The sequence below is a fragment of the Hyperolius riggenbachi genome, chromosome 1, assembly GCF_040937935.1.
Source record: "Hyperolius riggenbachi isolate aHypRig1 chromosome 1, aHypRig1.pri, whole genome shotgun sequence".
Classification (NCBI taxonomy): Eukaryota; Metazoa; Chordata; class Amphibia; order Anura; family Hyperoliidae; genus Hyperolius; species Hyperolius riggenbachi.
Window position 1 is genome coordinate 240036856 of NC_090646.1, and position 16999 is coordinate 240053854.

General features: G+C 42.7%; 1 protein-coding gene across 2 annotated transcripts in view; it reads left to right on the forward strand.

The window, feature by feature from the left end:
- LOC137504065 (alcohol dehydrogenase 1-like) overlaps positions 1–16999 on the forward strand; it is a 90841-nt gene that overhangs the window by 47046 nt on the left and 26796 nt on the right. For both annotated transcript variants that reach the window (XM_068232008.1, XM_068232019.1), the window contains exons 4-5: positions 4210–4297; positions 7299–7518. In XM_068232008.1, the coding sequence (XP_068088109.1) occupies positions 4210–4297; positions 7299–7518 (308 nt within the window). The remainder of the gene's footprint in view (positions 1–4209; positions 4298–7298; positions 7519–16999) is intronic.

Here is a 16999-nt window from a genome sequence, read left to right on the forward strand (position 1 = left end):
CATACCTTCCTGCGTTCCACCGCTAAAGCTTCCTCTCTTTAAACGTCTGACTGTTTAAACAGGAAGTAGCGTGAAGCACTTAGTGATTGGACCTCCGCGGTGGAACACGGAGGTATGTGTTCCTGCCCGCTCTGCTGCCACCATCTACTTCACTACACTTCATTAACTAACCTCTGCAGTCAACCCAAACTACTTTACACTGACTAACTCCTGCCGCTGCTCTTCTCTCCTCCGTCTCGCGGTATCCCGAGGTTGCCCCGTTATCTACGATCAAGCTCTTCTGGGTCCGATCCACCGGCTCCTCTTTACTGCAGTCTCCGTACACACGCAGCCACTGCTATCCTCCATGGTTACAGCATCCTTTTCCTGGTTACAGCTCTTTTGGGTTCCAGCTGCCAACTCTTCTTTGCTGCAGTCTCCATATGCAGACTCAGCCTTGCGCGGTACACACGCTGCCAGTGCCCAAGCCATCCTTCATAGTTAGTGTCCTCTTCCTGGTTACAGTGCACCCTACTATGTGACCTGCGGCGCAGGTGTGCCCCAGGTCACACAGTATAACCAGAAAGAGGATGCTGTAACTATGGAGGATGGCGACTGCAGCAGCATGTATAAACCACAAGGCTTCAGTCTGCATATGGAGACTGCAGCGATGAGGCGGCGGCGGCTGGGACCCAGAAGAGCTGTAACCAGGAAAAGGACGCTGTAACTATAAAGGATAGTGGCGGCAGTAGCGCTTGTATGGAAACTGCAGTGAAGAGGAGCCAGCGGCTGGGACCCAGAAGAGCTTGATCATGGATGACAGGGCGCCCTCAGATTACCACAAGACGGAAGAGAGCAGTGTGGTGTCAGGATGCGGTAAGTATATTCGAGGGGCTAAAATTCATACCTTTAGAATATAAGATACACCCAATTTTTCCCCCAGTTTTGGGGAAGAAAAAGTGCGTCTTATATTCCGAAAAATATGGTATATACAGTATACTTATAATCATATACAGATAATGTTAAATGTCATAATTAAAAAGTCCTACCAGGTCCTTCAAATGCTGTGGGGTATGGTGGGAGCAGTGTGGGGCCTGATGACCGTTTCGCATCAGGCCCCACACTTCTCCCACCATACCCCACAGCATTTGAAGGACCTGGTAGGACTTTTTAATTATGACATTTAACATTATCTGTATATGATTATGAGAAATTTTGAAGCCGCAAGAATAAAGCTTTTTTAGTGGAATGCAAGTGCCAAACTGCTCCTTTCTTTTTTTCCTATTTCATGCTGTTGTTTTGGTTTTGAGCACGCATGACCCACATTTACCCTACCTGGTCTGTACTCCGGATGCCCTCAGCGTTGCTTATATACCCTTATAGTAACACACTAGCGGTGTAGTGCCCGTCTACTTTTTTCTATCAATCATCATACAGTATACTTATGCAGGCCATTTAATTTTAGTGCAAATCCAATTCTTCTTTTTATTTTTTTCAGGGGGGAATTCATGTAGTAAAATTGATGCAAAATTGCTTCTGTACAGCAATTGAAAAAAGTGATTTTACAGCATTCCTATCTTTTGTACTGGAATGCAATTACTACAGAAATGCTGCCAGACCCACAATTGCAATTTTTCAAATTGCAATCATTCCTGTGGGATCACCTCTGTTGACATTCATTACCCCAGCACTTTTGAAAATGCCTGGAAAATGGCAGCATTTTCGGAAAGTTGGGTAAAAGCGTTCTCATGGGTCATAGCCCTTTTGTGAGGCAAAGTTGAATCTCATGTCTGCTGAGCTGAATACAGAGATTTTCTCACTAGTACTTTACACCTTATCAATAAAATGCTGTTTAAAGTGAACTTTAAACCGAGTAAAATTATTTAAAATAAACACATGATTTACCTACAAATTAATATTACATACTTACCTCACCATCAGTTCCTCTCAGAAGGTCACAGTTTTCCTTCCAGTTCTGACAAGATATTGACAGAACTGAAATGTAACAGTTGCTGTCAGTTGTATCTTAGCTGCTGTCAGTTATAACTAAAAGGACAACTGATGATCAAGGCAATGTCCATGTTTCCCTATGGCTCACGTGGGAAATATTCAAATTTAACAGTGTGTTGACCAGGAAGCTGTTATGGGGTAATAGCCATTTTTATAGCCATCAAAATGGAGAACAGAGAATTCCATCAATCACAGCGGACAAACAGGATGCAGGGGAGGAGAAAGAGATTCATGAGTAGACTACACGGGAGGTAAGTATGATGTACCGTATGTAAGTTTATTTTGACTTTTATTTTTAGTTCAGGTTTGCTTTAAGCCACCAGCAAGTAGAGATGGCCCGAACCTCCGATTTTCGGCTCGCGAACTTTTGCGAATCACAATAGACTTCCATGGGGAGGTGAACTTTGCAAAATAGAAACACTTATGCTGGCCACAAAAGTGATGGAAAAGATGTTTCAAGGGGTCTAACATCTGAGTTTTTGCATAGATGAGTGGGATAGATGCCAAAAGTTCCGGGGAAAAATCTGGATTTGACGCAAAGCAGCGTTTTAAGGGCAGAAATCACATTAAATGCTAAATTGCAGGCCTAAAGTGCTTTAAAACATCTTGCATGTGTATACATCAATCAGGGAGTATAATTAGAGTACTGCTTCATACTGACACACCAAACGCACTGTGTAACGCACCGCAAACAGCTGTTTGCGTAGTGACGGCCGTGCTGGACTGGTGTGCACCATGGTGAGAGTGCAGGCCGTGGCGGTTTTCAAGCCCATATGGTCGCCGGGCTGTGGTAGCTCAATGATAGAACAACAGTGACTGTCCAGCTGATCAAATTTGGTCTCTCCACAATGAAGCAATGACCTTATTTTGTTCTTGTATGTAGGTAGGCATAGGTAGGTGCTCCAGTATAGGTAGGTAGGCATAGGTAGGTGTCCCAGTATAGGTAGATAGGCATAGGTAGGTGCCCCAGTAGTTAGCTAGGCATGGGTAGGAGTCCCAGAATAGGTATGTAGGTGTCCCAGTATAGGTAGACAGGCATAGGTAGGTGCCCCAGTAGTTAGCTAGGCATGGGTAGGAGTCCCAGAATAGGTAGGTAGGCATAGGTAGGTGTCCCAGTATAGGTAGATAGGCATAGGTAGGTGCCCCAGTAGTTAGCTAGGCATAGGTAGGTGTCCCAGTATAGGTAGACAGGCATAGGTAGGTGCCCCAGCAGTTAGCTAGGCATGGGTAGGAGTCCCAGAATAGGTAGGTAGGCATAGGTAGGTGTCCCAGTATAGGTAGATAGGCATAGGTAGGTGTCCCAGTATAGGTAGATGGGCATAGGTAGGTGTCCCAGTATAGGTAGATGGGCATAGGTAGGTGCCTCAGTAGTTAGCTAGGCATAGGTAGGTGTCCTAGTATAGATAGACAGGCATAGGTAGGTGTCCCAGTATAGGTAGATAGGCATAGGTAGGTGCCCTAATATAGGTAGGTAGGCATAGGTAGGTGTAACCGTATAGGTAAGTAGGTGCCCCAGTAGTTAGGTAGGTGTCCCAGTATAGATAGTTAGGCAGGGCCTGGCTGGCACAGTAATAGCAATTACCAAGGTCCAGCTGCAACAGATAGGGCTGTATAATGCAGTGTCAGTGGGCAACACAAAAAAAAAAAAAAAACACATCAGGAGAACATTCGCTCTCAAAAGAGCTGTTGAGGGGTGCTATTTTAGCAATAACAATCAGCCAGGAGCAAGCTAACAAGCCTACAAGAGCCTAACTAATCTTTTCCTATGAGAGTCTGCCAGCAGCTGTCCCTTCACTAATTAATGCAGGTACACGAGTGAGTGTAATGGCCAGCGCTGCCCACCTTTTATAAGGGGGGGGAGTGGCTCCAGGAGAGTGTAGCCTAATTGGCTACAATGTGCCTGCTGACTGTGATGTAGAGGGTCAAAGTTGACCCTATTGGCGCACTATGGGGGCGAACCGAATTTCCGGAAAAGTTTACCTTACATGGCGAACGCGAACCACCGGAAGTTCGCCTGGAACCGTTCGGGCCATCTCTACCAGCAAGCAAAAAAAAATGCTCAATATAATTGTGATAGTACTTTTTCAGTTGTAAAGTACAAGAATGCTAGAGAATATACAAATTATCAACTAGGAGAAAAAGTGAATTAAGTAAGAGCATATGGGCGAGAACTGTCTTTCCTACAGATGTAAACCATTTTTTTTAATCTTTTCTGTGTAGGTGACAAAGTAATACCACTATTCAATGCCCAGTGTGGAGACTGCAATAGCTGCAAAGATCCAAATTCCAACTTGTGTCTGAAGTCTGCGTAAGAGTTTTTCGTTTCATTTTATGAATTTATGTGTACATATCTCCAAATAAGAAAGAAGGACACGTTAAGAAACACTGATGCCACACTCCTAATCATGTCCTGGCCACACCCCCAGTCACTGATACTAGAAAGTATTTAGAAGAAAAAGACGTTTTAGAATTCAGACCACTGTGGTCCTCTCTATCATCATTAGTTCTCCTTCATTTTAACATTTTCGAATAAGAAATATATCAATTTAAATGATAGAAATAACAATTAGCGTATTTTAAACACAATTTTTAGTAGAAAATTACAGATACCGTATTTAAATAGATCTGTATATGAGTACATAAGGAAGAAGGAGGGACAGAGGGCTTTAGTAGAGAAAAAAGCTGATTTTTACTTACCTCTGGGTCCCCTTCGTTGTGCCTCGCCCCCCCTTTTGGCTACTGTGCATGCATGGTCCCGTCTGCAGGCCTCTGCCATTGTGCTCCCAACAGGGCCGGTTCAAGACTTTTTGCCACCTGAGGCAAACTTGTGAAAAAACAAGGGGGGGTGCCGAGCTGGAGCCGGCAGGAAGAGGGTATTGGGCACAGCAGCCGGGAGGGGGGGTCGGACCCACCCCCCTCACCTGGGTCCCCCGATCTGCGCTCCCCTTCTAGCTTTTAAAGTTCAGCAGCACTATTAATAAGAGGCAGCGGGCGAAAATGACTCACCTCTTCCGCTTTCCAGCGTGAGTTCCACTGTCATTACTTCCTGCAATGCCGTCCACTTACAATACAGTGGGCAGCATTGCAGGAAGTGACGACAGTGGAACGCGGAAGAGGTGAGTCATCCCCGCCCGCTGCCTCTTATTATTAGTGCTGCTGCACTTTAAAAGCTAGAGGGGGAGCGCAGATCAGGGGACCCAGGTGAGGGAGGGGGCCGACCCCCCCCTCCCCACTTCTGTGCCCAATACCCCCTTACTGCCCACTACCCCCTCCAGCTCGGCACCCCCCCCTCCCATGGCCAGGCGGGTGCTGCCTCCCCCGACTTGCCAACTGAGGAAGTAGTTTCACCCGCCTCATGGGCGAACACCGACCCTGGCTCCCATCAATGGGAGTATTCTGCACATACGTGGTTCTAAAAAGAGTTGCACCACGCATGTGCAGGATGCTCCTAGTGACAAGAGCACAATCAAGGAGGTGCACTGATGGAACCGCACATGCACAGTAGTTGTGACTAGAGATCCAATGGCAGCTCTTTTAGGAAAGGCAGCCGCAGAATGGAGAGAGACCTACCAACCTGAAAGCCTACTGGGGGGGAGGGGGAGGTGGCTGGAAGAAGCCCCAGGTAATTGTGATGATTGTAATCTGCTAATTAAGACTACACAATATTTTTCTTACATTTTTGTAATTACAGCATACGTAATTCCGATTTGGACACTCAATTGAGTTTGTGTAATCCATTTTTTATTTTTTGTAATTTTCACATAATTTTATGCTGACTTTAGCTGTTTTTGAGAAAATAGATTTTAAAAATGCAAAGGAAAAATGTTTTTTTAAACTCAGAAATATGACAGTTTAAAAAACATTTTTCCTTTACATTTTTAAAATCGAGTTTCTCAAAAACTACAAGGTCTTTTTGAAAATGTTTTGACTTGTTCCCTGTATTCCCCATAACATACGGTACCTATCAAATTTGTTAATGATAGCATGTATGGAAGCTTTGCTAATAATCCCTAAAATCAGCACGAAATTAAGTGAAAATGACACGGAATTGTGAAATTACGATTCCTGATTACATTTACATGCAAAATAAATTACTTTTTTTCCTAAAATTTTGCATTAGGATTTTGTATCGTAATTGCGATGCAAAATTATGATTATGCAAAATTTGGGCTCATAGGGATGGCCCTGCTTAGGAGAACTCATGGAGAAGCATGTGATCAGTCTGATCAGCTGATAGATTTGTAAGGCTCTGATTTGCTGGTCCTGATCATGTGTTAAACCAGGAAGTCATCACTGCAAATCAGGACCTTACAAATCTATCAGCTGATCAAAATGATCACATGCTTCTCCATGAGTTCTCCTAATCAGGGCCATCCCTACTCATCACTATCAGATAAGTACTGTACAGAGTAGCTCTATTTTTTGCTCCAATTCAGGTGTGCTTTAAAGCGGACCTGAACTCTTGCACAGGACAGAAGGAAAAAATAGAGAAATGCACCCTGTATGTATTTGTAGAGTTTAGCCTGATTAATTCCTCCTCATCTTTGTCTAATCACAAGTTATAATTTAATCTCTGCCCTGTGTCACATGACTGCCATGGCAGAGATGGTAGATAAGCTCATTTGAAAGCACAGGCTGTTAACAATATGTTTGCTTCCATGAATCAGGAAGTAGAAACAGTGCAGATTTATTTTAGGATTTGTATCAGCTGTAACAAGGAAATGTTCATTCTCTAAAGATTATAATGCTGTTGCTTATCTTTTAGGGCAGAAAGGACATTTTGAGTTCAGGTTCATTTTAATTGCTTCCATTCTTCTTTGCCAAAATTCCACCATCACAGCTAATCTCCAATAATCAATATTTATTACTTTTTTAGTAAGTCAAGCCCTCAGAGAACGTAAGAAAACAATATACGCTATCTCACACCTTGCCATCAGGGCTGCTGCTGAGTAAAGTATCCCCCATTCCACTTGGTCTCTTCCACTAACAAAGTTTCGAACAACCACAATATTTCAATATCTCACAGGGCAGCAGCTGTGTGCCAAAAAGTGTGACTGCTGGATTTTGATATTCTCATACTAAATATTGAGACTGTCGAATGTGTGGTGAAGGTGATGAAATTTGGTTGGATCACATATGATATGAATGATCTAAAATAATCCAATATTAAAATGTGTGCCAGATATCCACTGATCTGTATTTTGTGGCAGTTTTCTTTCATGGTTACTACTTGTTTGATTTTGTTTGCAGAGTCATTTTTTGTTTTGTTATTTCATGCAAGAAATAATTATAAAACATTTTATTTGCAGCATTGGAAGTAAAACTTGCTTGATGTCTGACAACACCAGCAGATTCTCCTGCAAGGGTCAAGTGATTTACCATTTTGCTTCCACCAGCACCTTCTCGGAATACACTGTGGTGGAAGACGCATGCGTGGTTAAGATAGATGATGATGCACCAATGGATAAAGTGTGTGTAATTGGCTGTGGATTCTCCACAGGTTATGGTTCTGCTGTTCATGTGGCCAAAGTAAGTAATTCCTAAGTAACCTTTTTCACTCAAAGATTTATGTCAGCTTAAAGAGAAACCGTAACCAAGAATTGAACTTCTTCCCAATCAATAGCTAATACACCCTTTCCCATGAGAAATCTTTTCCTTTTCACAAACGGATCATCAGGGGGCTCTGTATTGCTGATATTGGGGTGAAACCCCTCCCACAGTGTGATGTCAGGACTATGGTCCTGACATCACACTGTGGGAGCCTTGTTGCATTGTGGGAAATAACAGCTGTTTACAACTGCCAAAAAAAGCAAGCATCACCTCTTTCCACTGACCTCACCCGTCAGCAGTAAAAATGTCACCATGTGATAAATGTCAGAATGTAAATGAGGGAGAGGAACTATTTTGCAAAGGGCAAACACTGACTAAATCATTCATACATAATTATTTTAAAAATGAAGCCCTTTTTTATTACATTATTTTCACTGGAGTGCCTCTTACAGCCTTGTACAGGTGATAAAGCAAAATCAGCCAAAGCAGCCATTGGACTCTGTCTCAGCTGACAATCTGGCATGTGCAAAGACATATCATGACGTTGCTTAGAGATCCAGCAAACAGAATCTCTAAAGTATACTGACAAAGAAGCACATTATTTTGTGGTTGCCTGATTGACGCACCTCTATTGTGTGCACTTGATTGTCTCTCCTCTCCATTGAACAGTACACACCACTTGACTGTAGCATATTGCCATGCCTGTATACCACTTGTGTTCCAAATTGTAACCATAATATCAATGCATGTACCTTTACTTGTTTATAGACATGATAGATCTGATGTAACCTGATGTTAGCCTTTTCAGTTGTAGATCAAATCACATAATTCTAAACTTTTATAGAATTTTGAAGTACCATGATGGAAAAACACATGAAAAACCAGTTTTCTTTGGACTCTTTCCAGTCCTATGTGGGACCAACTGTGCCACGTTATACCATTATTATGCTGGTGCATGTGCAAATGGGGGCTGAGCTACAGTGTGCAAACTGGCTCCAATCCCTCCCTCTCCCCTTGAAGCCGGCCCACCTCTTCACTCTAGTGTGAGCAAGTAGAGACATTCCCCATCCCTTGGGCAGCATCATTTTGCGATTACCCATGTGTTTCCCCCACAAACTAGAAAAAAATTAAGTGCTTAGCCCCCCTAAGTAACTCATTCCAAAGCTCCAGACATTGGTTAAGCATTAACCCTTTACAATACATTTTTGCGATCACCCATGCCCCCATGGGTGATCGCAAAAATGGATTGTAAAGGGTTAATGCTTAACCAATGTCTGGAGCTTTGGAATGAGTTACATTAGCCTTCATCCAACAACAAGAGTGATGATATATATAACTTTATTCACAGATGGCAGTCTTTAGTAGCATTTATTAACCTAATGTTCACATGTAGAGAGATAAAGATGTTTATTTTCTTAAGAAAAAAAATGTCTGCATGTCACTGTGCGCAATCCAAAGATGGGTCAGAACCACCAAAAGGTAAAGTATAGCTCTTTATTCTGTCACATGGACAAACAGTGACAGACCGCTGTTTTGGACAAAAATCCCTTTCTCAAACGGTGTAATCTGGATTACATGGTTTGAGAAAGGGCTTTTGCCCAAAACAGTGGTCTGTTACTATTTGTCCATGAGATAGAATAAAGAGCTATACTTTACCTTTTGGTGGTGCCGACCCACCTTTGGATTGCAGACTTTGGCCTTGATTCATCAAGACTTATCGAACCAAGTACCGACAGCTCGGTAAAATACCGAACTCGATAAGTTGATTTCAGGATTCATCAAAGTTATCTACAGCTGTTAGCGAGCATTCGGTAATCATTCGGTAATGATGCGATAAAACAGGAAAAAAGTGCAATTCATGAAAATGAAAGTGGGCGTGGTTTAGCGGTAAATTTAGGATTAGTTATCTCCTTCACTGCTCTGTTGTTATTCCTGTCAGATCATTGCTGACAGAGAAGATGGAGCCATTCGAAGTGGTTATGTATCAGCTGAGAGTGATTCAAAAGCACAGAAGGGCAAGAATAAGGTCTAGAAACATATCAATTTGCAAGAGAATGGATTTATTTGCTATACCAGGACATCTGCATTTCTCTTGAATCTTCTTGTAAGAGAACACAGGCTGTGACAGGGTTAACTAAATTTCTAGCTGCATTACATTTTTTCAGAAAAGGCTCCTATCAAGCCGTAGACGGCTAAATTGTGGGATTGTCCCAAACCACTTCCAGAATCCTGGTCCAGGTGTTAAGCCCTATTCGGAATGTTGCTACGTGGTGTTCAAAGGACTGCCTTTAGACCCACAATTCCATGGGAATCTTATGGCCTTGTGTTAAATTACCGCTGTAAAATGGAAATATCGACATGTTACCGAATGGTTACCGCATTGTTATCAATATTTTATCGAAGTCACACCGATTGCGGAAAAACCTTGATGAATACAACTAGAAATCAATAGACTTCGAATTTGGTAATTTAACGAACTGGTAAAAGTTATCTCAAAGATGATGAATTGAGGCCTTTGTGAGCCCCAGGGACACAGGGGCTGGAGTCGTGGCACACCATGTTTACTTTTTGTGGTGCCCCTTCTCACTTTAAAATTCTGCCTGTAACTGTGAACTTTTAACTTCAGCAGTTTAAGTCATGATGCATCCAGTGGAGTCACCCTGACTGCCTTTTAAGAATGGATTAATGACTCTGGAAGTATTGCAGGCAGGGTATTGTCAGACAGGCAAGCAATATATTTTTTTTAAGATGGACTACAATAAACAAAAATTCCATGTTTCCATTTGCTGGTGATCTACAGCCACTGCATGAGGAATATTGACCTACAGTCACGGCTGGAAAAAGGTTAATACCTGTAATGCACCATGTCACATACTATTTTGTGAGAATTCATCATGTTTTTGTACAAATACCTCCTCTGCTGAGAATTTCATTTATGTGCTAGAAACAAGCTTACAGATATCACAGTTTCCTCCCTCAACACCAGTATATTGTCAACACTGACATCATAAATACAAACGATTGTGTCCTTAATTATGGGAATATCTCTACTGAAGATGTACTTATGATGAATATTCATCACAGCAAATCATGTGCTGGGGACAGCAGAGTTCCCCTTAAAGTTGGTGTGTTTTAAAATACCACAAAGTGTTTCTTTTAGAACTGACATTCAGTTACTAAAGAGTGTTCACTCTTCCACTGGAGAGAGTTATAAACCGCTCACAGCAATACAATACAATCTATCTCAACACTCTCAAGGAAGCCCAATCCCTGATACATACATCAGAGAGAAACTGATAAGCAGTGACCAGCTCAAAGTCATAAATCCATTCTCCTGATGGCATGAATGGAAAGCCAGGATGTCAGGGGTGAAGTGCAGAGGGAATTGAACCCAGTGGCGTAGCTAAGGAGCTCTGGGCCCCGATGCAAGTTTTACAATGGGGCCCCCCTAGCACTCAATACATAGCAATTAATACGGTGCACCAAAACCTGCCAATGGCAACTACAGTGTCAGAGGTGTAAGAAGGGGATGGGGAACAGTTTGTTAATGATTACCACTACTCAAAGTATCTATAGAAGTGATTATTATGAGCACAGGACCAATAGAGAGCTAATACTGTAGTTGAGGGAGGGCCATTCGGGGCCCCGATGCGGTCGCTACCTCTGCACCCCCTATTGCTACGCCCCTGATTGAACCTAAATGTATCCCCATATATATGTAATATAGATCTTAAGGTATAATTTCATATTTCCATTAATGCCAGCCTTGTGCAACTCAGAGAGAGAGAGAGAGGGCTATGAAATATCCCCAGCACAAGATATCAATCTCTCAGTATGGCATATGACATCCCACAAGTGATTGATATCTACGAATTCAGGAGATCGTACTGAAGCCAAAACTGATGTTGGATTCATTGCTCTATGTATTGCCAGAGAGATGGGGCATTGTTCTATATTTCATGTCAATTTCCTCCTCTTATGACCTGGCAGATCTGGGTCGAATTGCAGAACTGCCAAACTCTCATTACAGACCCCCCTTCCACCAGAGAGAAATAAAGGCCTGTGTTGTAGGTTCAATAATGTCCTTTGTCTTTTGCCCGATCTGATGCCATCGATCATGTGCTGATACCAGACTGGACATCTGGTAACAATGCTAATCTTCAGTGGATGCACGGTAATTGCAAAAATTGTCTCACTCTCAGCTCAGTTTTTTCTTAATTTTAATTCCCTTTGGGTTTGTTATTCAATTGCAGTTCAATTGTAAGGCGTTAGACAATTTTCTTATACATTTTATGCATGATATAAAATACATGATTTAAATCATTTTGGTCTTGCCTTTGTTCTGATTGACCCAGTATGTTATATTGTTATTTCTAGTTGGGTCGTCTGCAATAAATTTGCTCTTACAGGAATAGATAGCTTTAGGACAAAGCAGACGATATTGGCACACGGCACTCAGCGCCGAAACTAGGCGCCCCATAGCAGTAATGTTATACTGGGTGGGGCACGTAAGGGTAATTCAGAGTTCCGGCAATTGCTGATTACATCTCCCTCAAAGTTGTGAAGACTTGGATGGGGAATAGTATTTTACAACACTGGGGATTTGAGTGGCAGCAGAGTGAGCCATCATTCAGCTCACCCTGTGCCCAGCTCACTGGCAGCAGACATATACTTATGCCTTTATGAGTCCTCGTGCTCTCTTGTAAGGTGCTGGTGGTGGTGTTACCAAATATCTCTTAATGAGATTGCAAATTGTATTGAGACATCCATACAATCCAGATTGCATTGTGTAGGGACCCTCCCACCAATTCATTCAAATTGTTACTTATGCACAGTGAGGAAGGCATTCCAGAGACTCCCAGTGACTGGGGCTGGAATTGCAGCTGTGACAAAGGGAACAGGATTGTGTGGAGCTGTCACATTGGTTGGCAGCTTGATTGTATCTGGGCTCATTTAGAACAATAGGACAGTATTATTTAAGTAACTGTCTTGAAGAACTGAAATTCTAGATGCATAGACATTTCATTTTTATATGGGATTTAACGAGATTTATATAGTTCCCTTTCCAAATTCCTACCTCTTGTTTTCTATTTCATATTTTATTTTGGCAATGCCTGAGGCAGCGAATTACCAGAAGCAATTTCTGTGTGACCTGCAGACCTGTCAGGCGTGAAACATTGAAATTTGGAGGAAGAATAGAGATGAACTGATTCAAGCTCTGATGTAAGCAGATGGCCAATACAGCTTGGCGCTGCATGAGGTCACTCCACTGGAAGAGGTTTTACCACATCCCACAGAGACAAGGCACTCCTAATCAGGAGAGTGATGATGTTGCTACTTCAGCTCAGGGGAATTATAGTACCCAGATGGACTTTGTTGCGCCCATTGATGCTGCTTATGACACTCTGCAAAGAACTGGCAGCCCTGGGTTGTCCTTTACTATTGCTGACCCTGTGAGACGACATGCTCTACAGATCCTGAGAGATGCTGACTTGAACGCGTACCTGTAGTTCTAATTTGAGGAACAGTGACTCCATCTTGAGAAAGAGAGGTTCCAGTTTCAGTAAGAGCAGGTGCAGAGAGAGGAATGGCAGTTCCAGCTTGAGTACCAGAGAGATGGACCATGGCTCCAGCATGAATTGGAAATTGCCAAGCTGGTGCAGGCAAATCTGTGTTCCTCACCCATTGCTCCTGTTGAGTGGTGCACCTGTATCCTCGATAGGGATGCTAATTCGGATTTTGCAGAATTGAAATTTCCGATTGCGGTGGAAATACTGTATAACCACAACTCTGTAATTTCAGACCAATCACGGAACGCAGAAGCATTGGACCAATCAGAGAATTCAGAAACAACTCTGAAGTATTTGGACAGTCAGAAAATGCAAAAATTAACAAAAAAAAAAAAGGCTAATCGGAACTCAGAAATCAGTTGGAAATCCGCAGAATCAGAAATTGGTATTGACAAAAATTGGATTTTCGGCGCAATCAGAAATCTGCATTTCCGACCATCCATAATTCATTAAAGCGGAATATAACCCAACATTTCAACTTTGCTATAAAACATTATTTACAGCATATTATATGCAACCAGCATTTTTATTTCACTAGATCAGCATTGGAAGGGTTACACACAGAGCTTTAAAGTTCCGTGGAGAGAAATGCAGACGCATCCGAAGTTTAGATATACACATTTAAGTAAACACAATGTAACAAATGAGGAATGTGACTCACTCTCTCTGACTCTGCAGGAGCTGGAGGACATCCAGAGAGTGTGTAACATTCACCACTTGCTACATTGCGTTTACATAAATGTATCTATTTAAACTTCGGCCGTGGCAGCATGTCTCTCCATGGAACTTTAAAGCTCTGTGTGTAAACCTTCCAATGCTGGTCTAGTAAAAATGCTGGTTGCATATAATATGCTGTAAATAATGTTTTAGAGCAAAGTGGAAATGCTGGATTATATTCCGCTTTAAGTTCTAAAGTGAAAATTCCTGCTATGAAAATGGACATGAACGTTAAATTGTACTTGCACTCCTCTGAGAGCGTGCTGTAAGTTTCATATACAGTGCCTTGAAAAAGTAGTAATCTCCCTTTGCAATATTCATTTTTTTCTGCCTTACAATTTGCAATTAAAATGGATTGTTTGAGAGTTTGCACCACTTCACTGACAGATCATGCCTACAACTTTGAAGATGTATTATTTTCTTTATTGTAAAGCAAATTAACAAATAGGACAAAATAACTGAAAACGTCAGTGTGCATAACTAATCCCCCCCCCCCCTTCCCCCAAAATCAGTAGTTTATATAGCCACCTTTTGTGGCATTTACAGCTGCAAGTTGCTTTGGATAAGCCTCTATGAGTCGCTGTTTCTTGCCAGTGGGATTTTTGCTCATTCTTCAAGGCAAAATTGCTCCAGCTTCCTTATGTTAGATGCAGGCCCGAATTTACATCACATGAGCCTATAGTCACAGATGTCCTGGCACCCTAAACCTTGCCCTCCAGAAACCCCTGCTGAACCACACAGCTTGCTGTGCTGGCTGACCCAGCTGTAACTGCTCCCTTACTAGTCATAGGTAGCTACTGGTGTCCCTTAGAATTAGGTAGCCAGTTAGTGGTGCCCGGACTGAAGGGAGATCTTGTCAGTGAAATGCAGAGAGCCAGGTGACTAAACTCTCATTTATGCTCTGCTCAGGACTCTGCAATATCGAAGGAGGCAGGCACTAGGGGAGGAGAGTGAGCCGCCCCTCCATCAAAAGGCACCTGTAGGCGCGTGCCTATAGTACCTTATGGTAAATCCGGCCCTAGTTGGATGCTTGTCACTTCTGAACAGAGGGCTTCAAGTCGTCTGACCACAGATTATCTATAGGCTTGAGGTCTGGAATTTGACTAACACACATTTAAATGTTTCCCCTTAAACCACTCGAGTGTTGCTTTTGCAGTATGCTTCGGATCATTGTCCTGCTGGAAGGTTAAGCACTGTTCCAATTTAAAATCACTGGCAGACTGACACAAGTTTTCCTGAAGTATATTCCTCTATTTAGCATCATCAATCTTTCCCTTGGCTCATACCAGTCTCCCAGTCCCTACTACTGAGTGAAAAACATCCCCACAGCAGGATGCTGCCACCAACATGTTTCACTGTGGGTGATGGGATGTGTTGGGTTTGTGCCAGACATACCACTTTCCTTGGTGGCTGAAAAGTTTAGTTTTAGTCTCAACTAACTAAGGCATCTTCCTCCATACATTTGGGCAGTTGCCCACATGCCTTTTGGCAAACACTGTGTCTTCTTATGTTTAACATCAAAGGTGCCCATACACTCGTCAGATTGGCAGCAGATAGATAAGAAATGCATCTGATGATCTATCTGATGCGTTTTTAGAACATTTTTTACCAGGATAGAATTCCAATAGATTTCATTTTGAAATCTATTGAAATTCGATCTGATGCCATTTTTTTGCCATCAGATTTCCATTAAGGCCAATGCAAACTGATAAGCAATCTCATCAGATCGACCTAAATTTTCCACCCTGCCAGTTCGATGGAAATCCATCGAAATCGATAGAAATCCGCCATCGATCGGTCGATTGGCCAACCGATTTTCAAACGATCGATCGGGATCGATCGGTCGGCCAGAAAATCGGCTGAGTGTATGGGCCCCTTAACACAAAGTAACATTTTTTTCTAGCCATTCATAGATAAAGCCTAGCTCTATGGAGAGTACTGCTTATTTTGGTCCTATGAATCTCTATTTTTGCATCGGATGTTGGCAGTTCCAAGAACCAAGACAAAAATCAGAAATTGGTATGTTGCGAGTATTGTGTTCCGTTTTTCCACACTGAAGTCAATAGCGCTGACTTCCACTGTTAATTGCAAAGACCCCCATACATGCTACTGTCACCAAAATTGCCACATATGTTAGGGAGGTCAGAAAGAACATGGAAAAATTGTAGTTTAGTTTTTAAAGGGAAGGTCCAGGCAAAATAAAAAAAAAAAAAAAAATCCGCTAACCTGGGGCTTCCTCCAGCCCCTGGCAGATGTCCTGTGTTATACCTGTGTTGGCCATTGCACATACTTGGGCTAGCTGTCTGAGATAAGAACCAGCACAAGAGGTCTTTGCTTCCTCTGACAGTTGTGACAGGCTTGTAACCTGAGCGCAGAGCCGGCAGAAGCAAATACTTCTCTCAGCAATGACCACAGGGACACCTATAGACCTTGCTACTTATATTGGGGGACACCTATAGACCTGGCTATCTAAACTGGGGACAAGATAGACCTGGCTACTTATACTGGAGACACCTATAGACCTGGCTACCTATACTACGGACACCCATAGACCTGGCTACCTATTCTGGGGACACCTATAGACCTGGCTATCAAAACTGGAGACACCTATAGACCTGGCTACTTATATTAGGGACACCTATAGACCTGGCTATCTAAACTGGAGACACCTATAGACCTGGCTACTTATACTGGGGTCACCTATAGACCTGGCTATCTATACTGGGGACACCTATAGACCTGTCTACCTATTCTGAGGACACCTATAGACCTGGCTACTTATACTGGGGACACCTGTAGACCTGCCTTTTTTTAAATAAAAATGAGGTTTGCTTTTTTTTTTTACTTTTTATTTCCCGGATTCCTCCCCCACCCTCGCCAGCCAATCATAGTGATCAGCCTATGAGAGCCGATCACTTCCTCAGACTCCAGAGGGGACAGCCGTGTCGCACGGCTGTCCCCAGTACATCACTGCCTTAGATCGCAGCACCATCTAACAGTCCCTAGCGGTGATCGCCGCTGGGAGACTGATGACGGAGATGTGCGTGCATCGTCGGGCGCGATGTCCTGCAAAATATGCCACCGCGCTCATGCCAATTGGTGCGAGGCGGCCTTCAAGTACGGTAAGTTAAATGGTGTAATAATCAGGACAAATGGTAAAAAAAAATACGTGG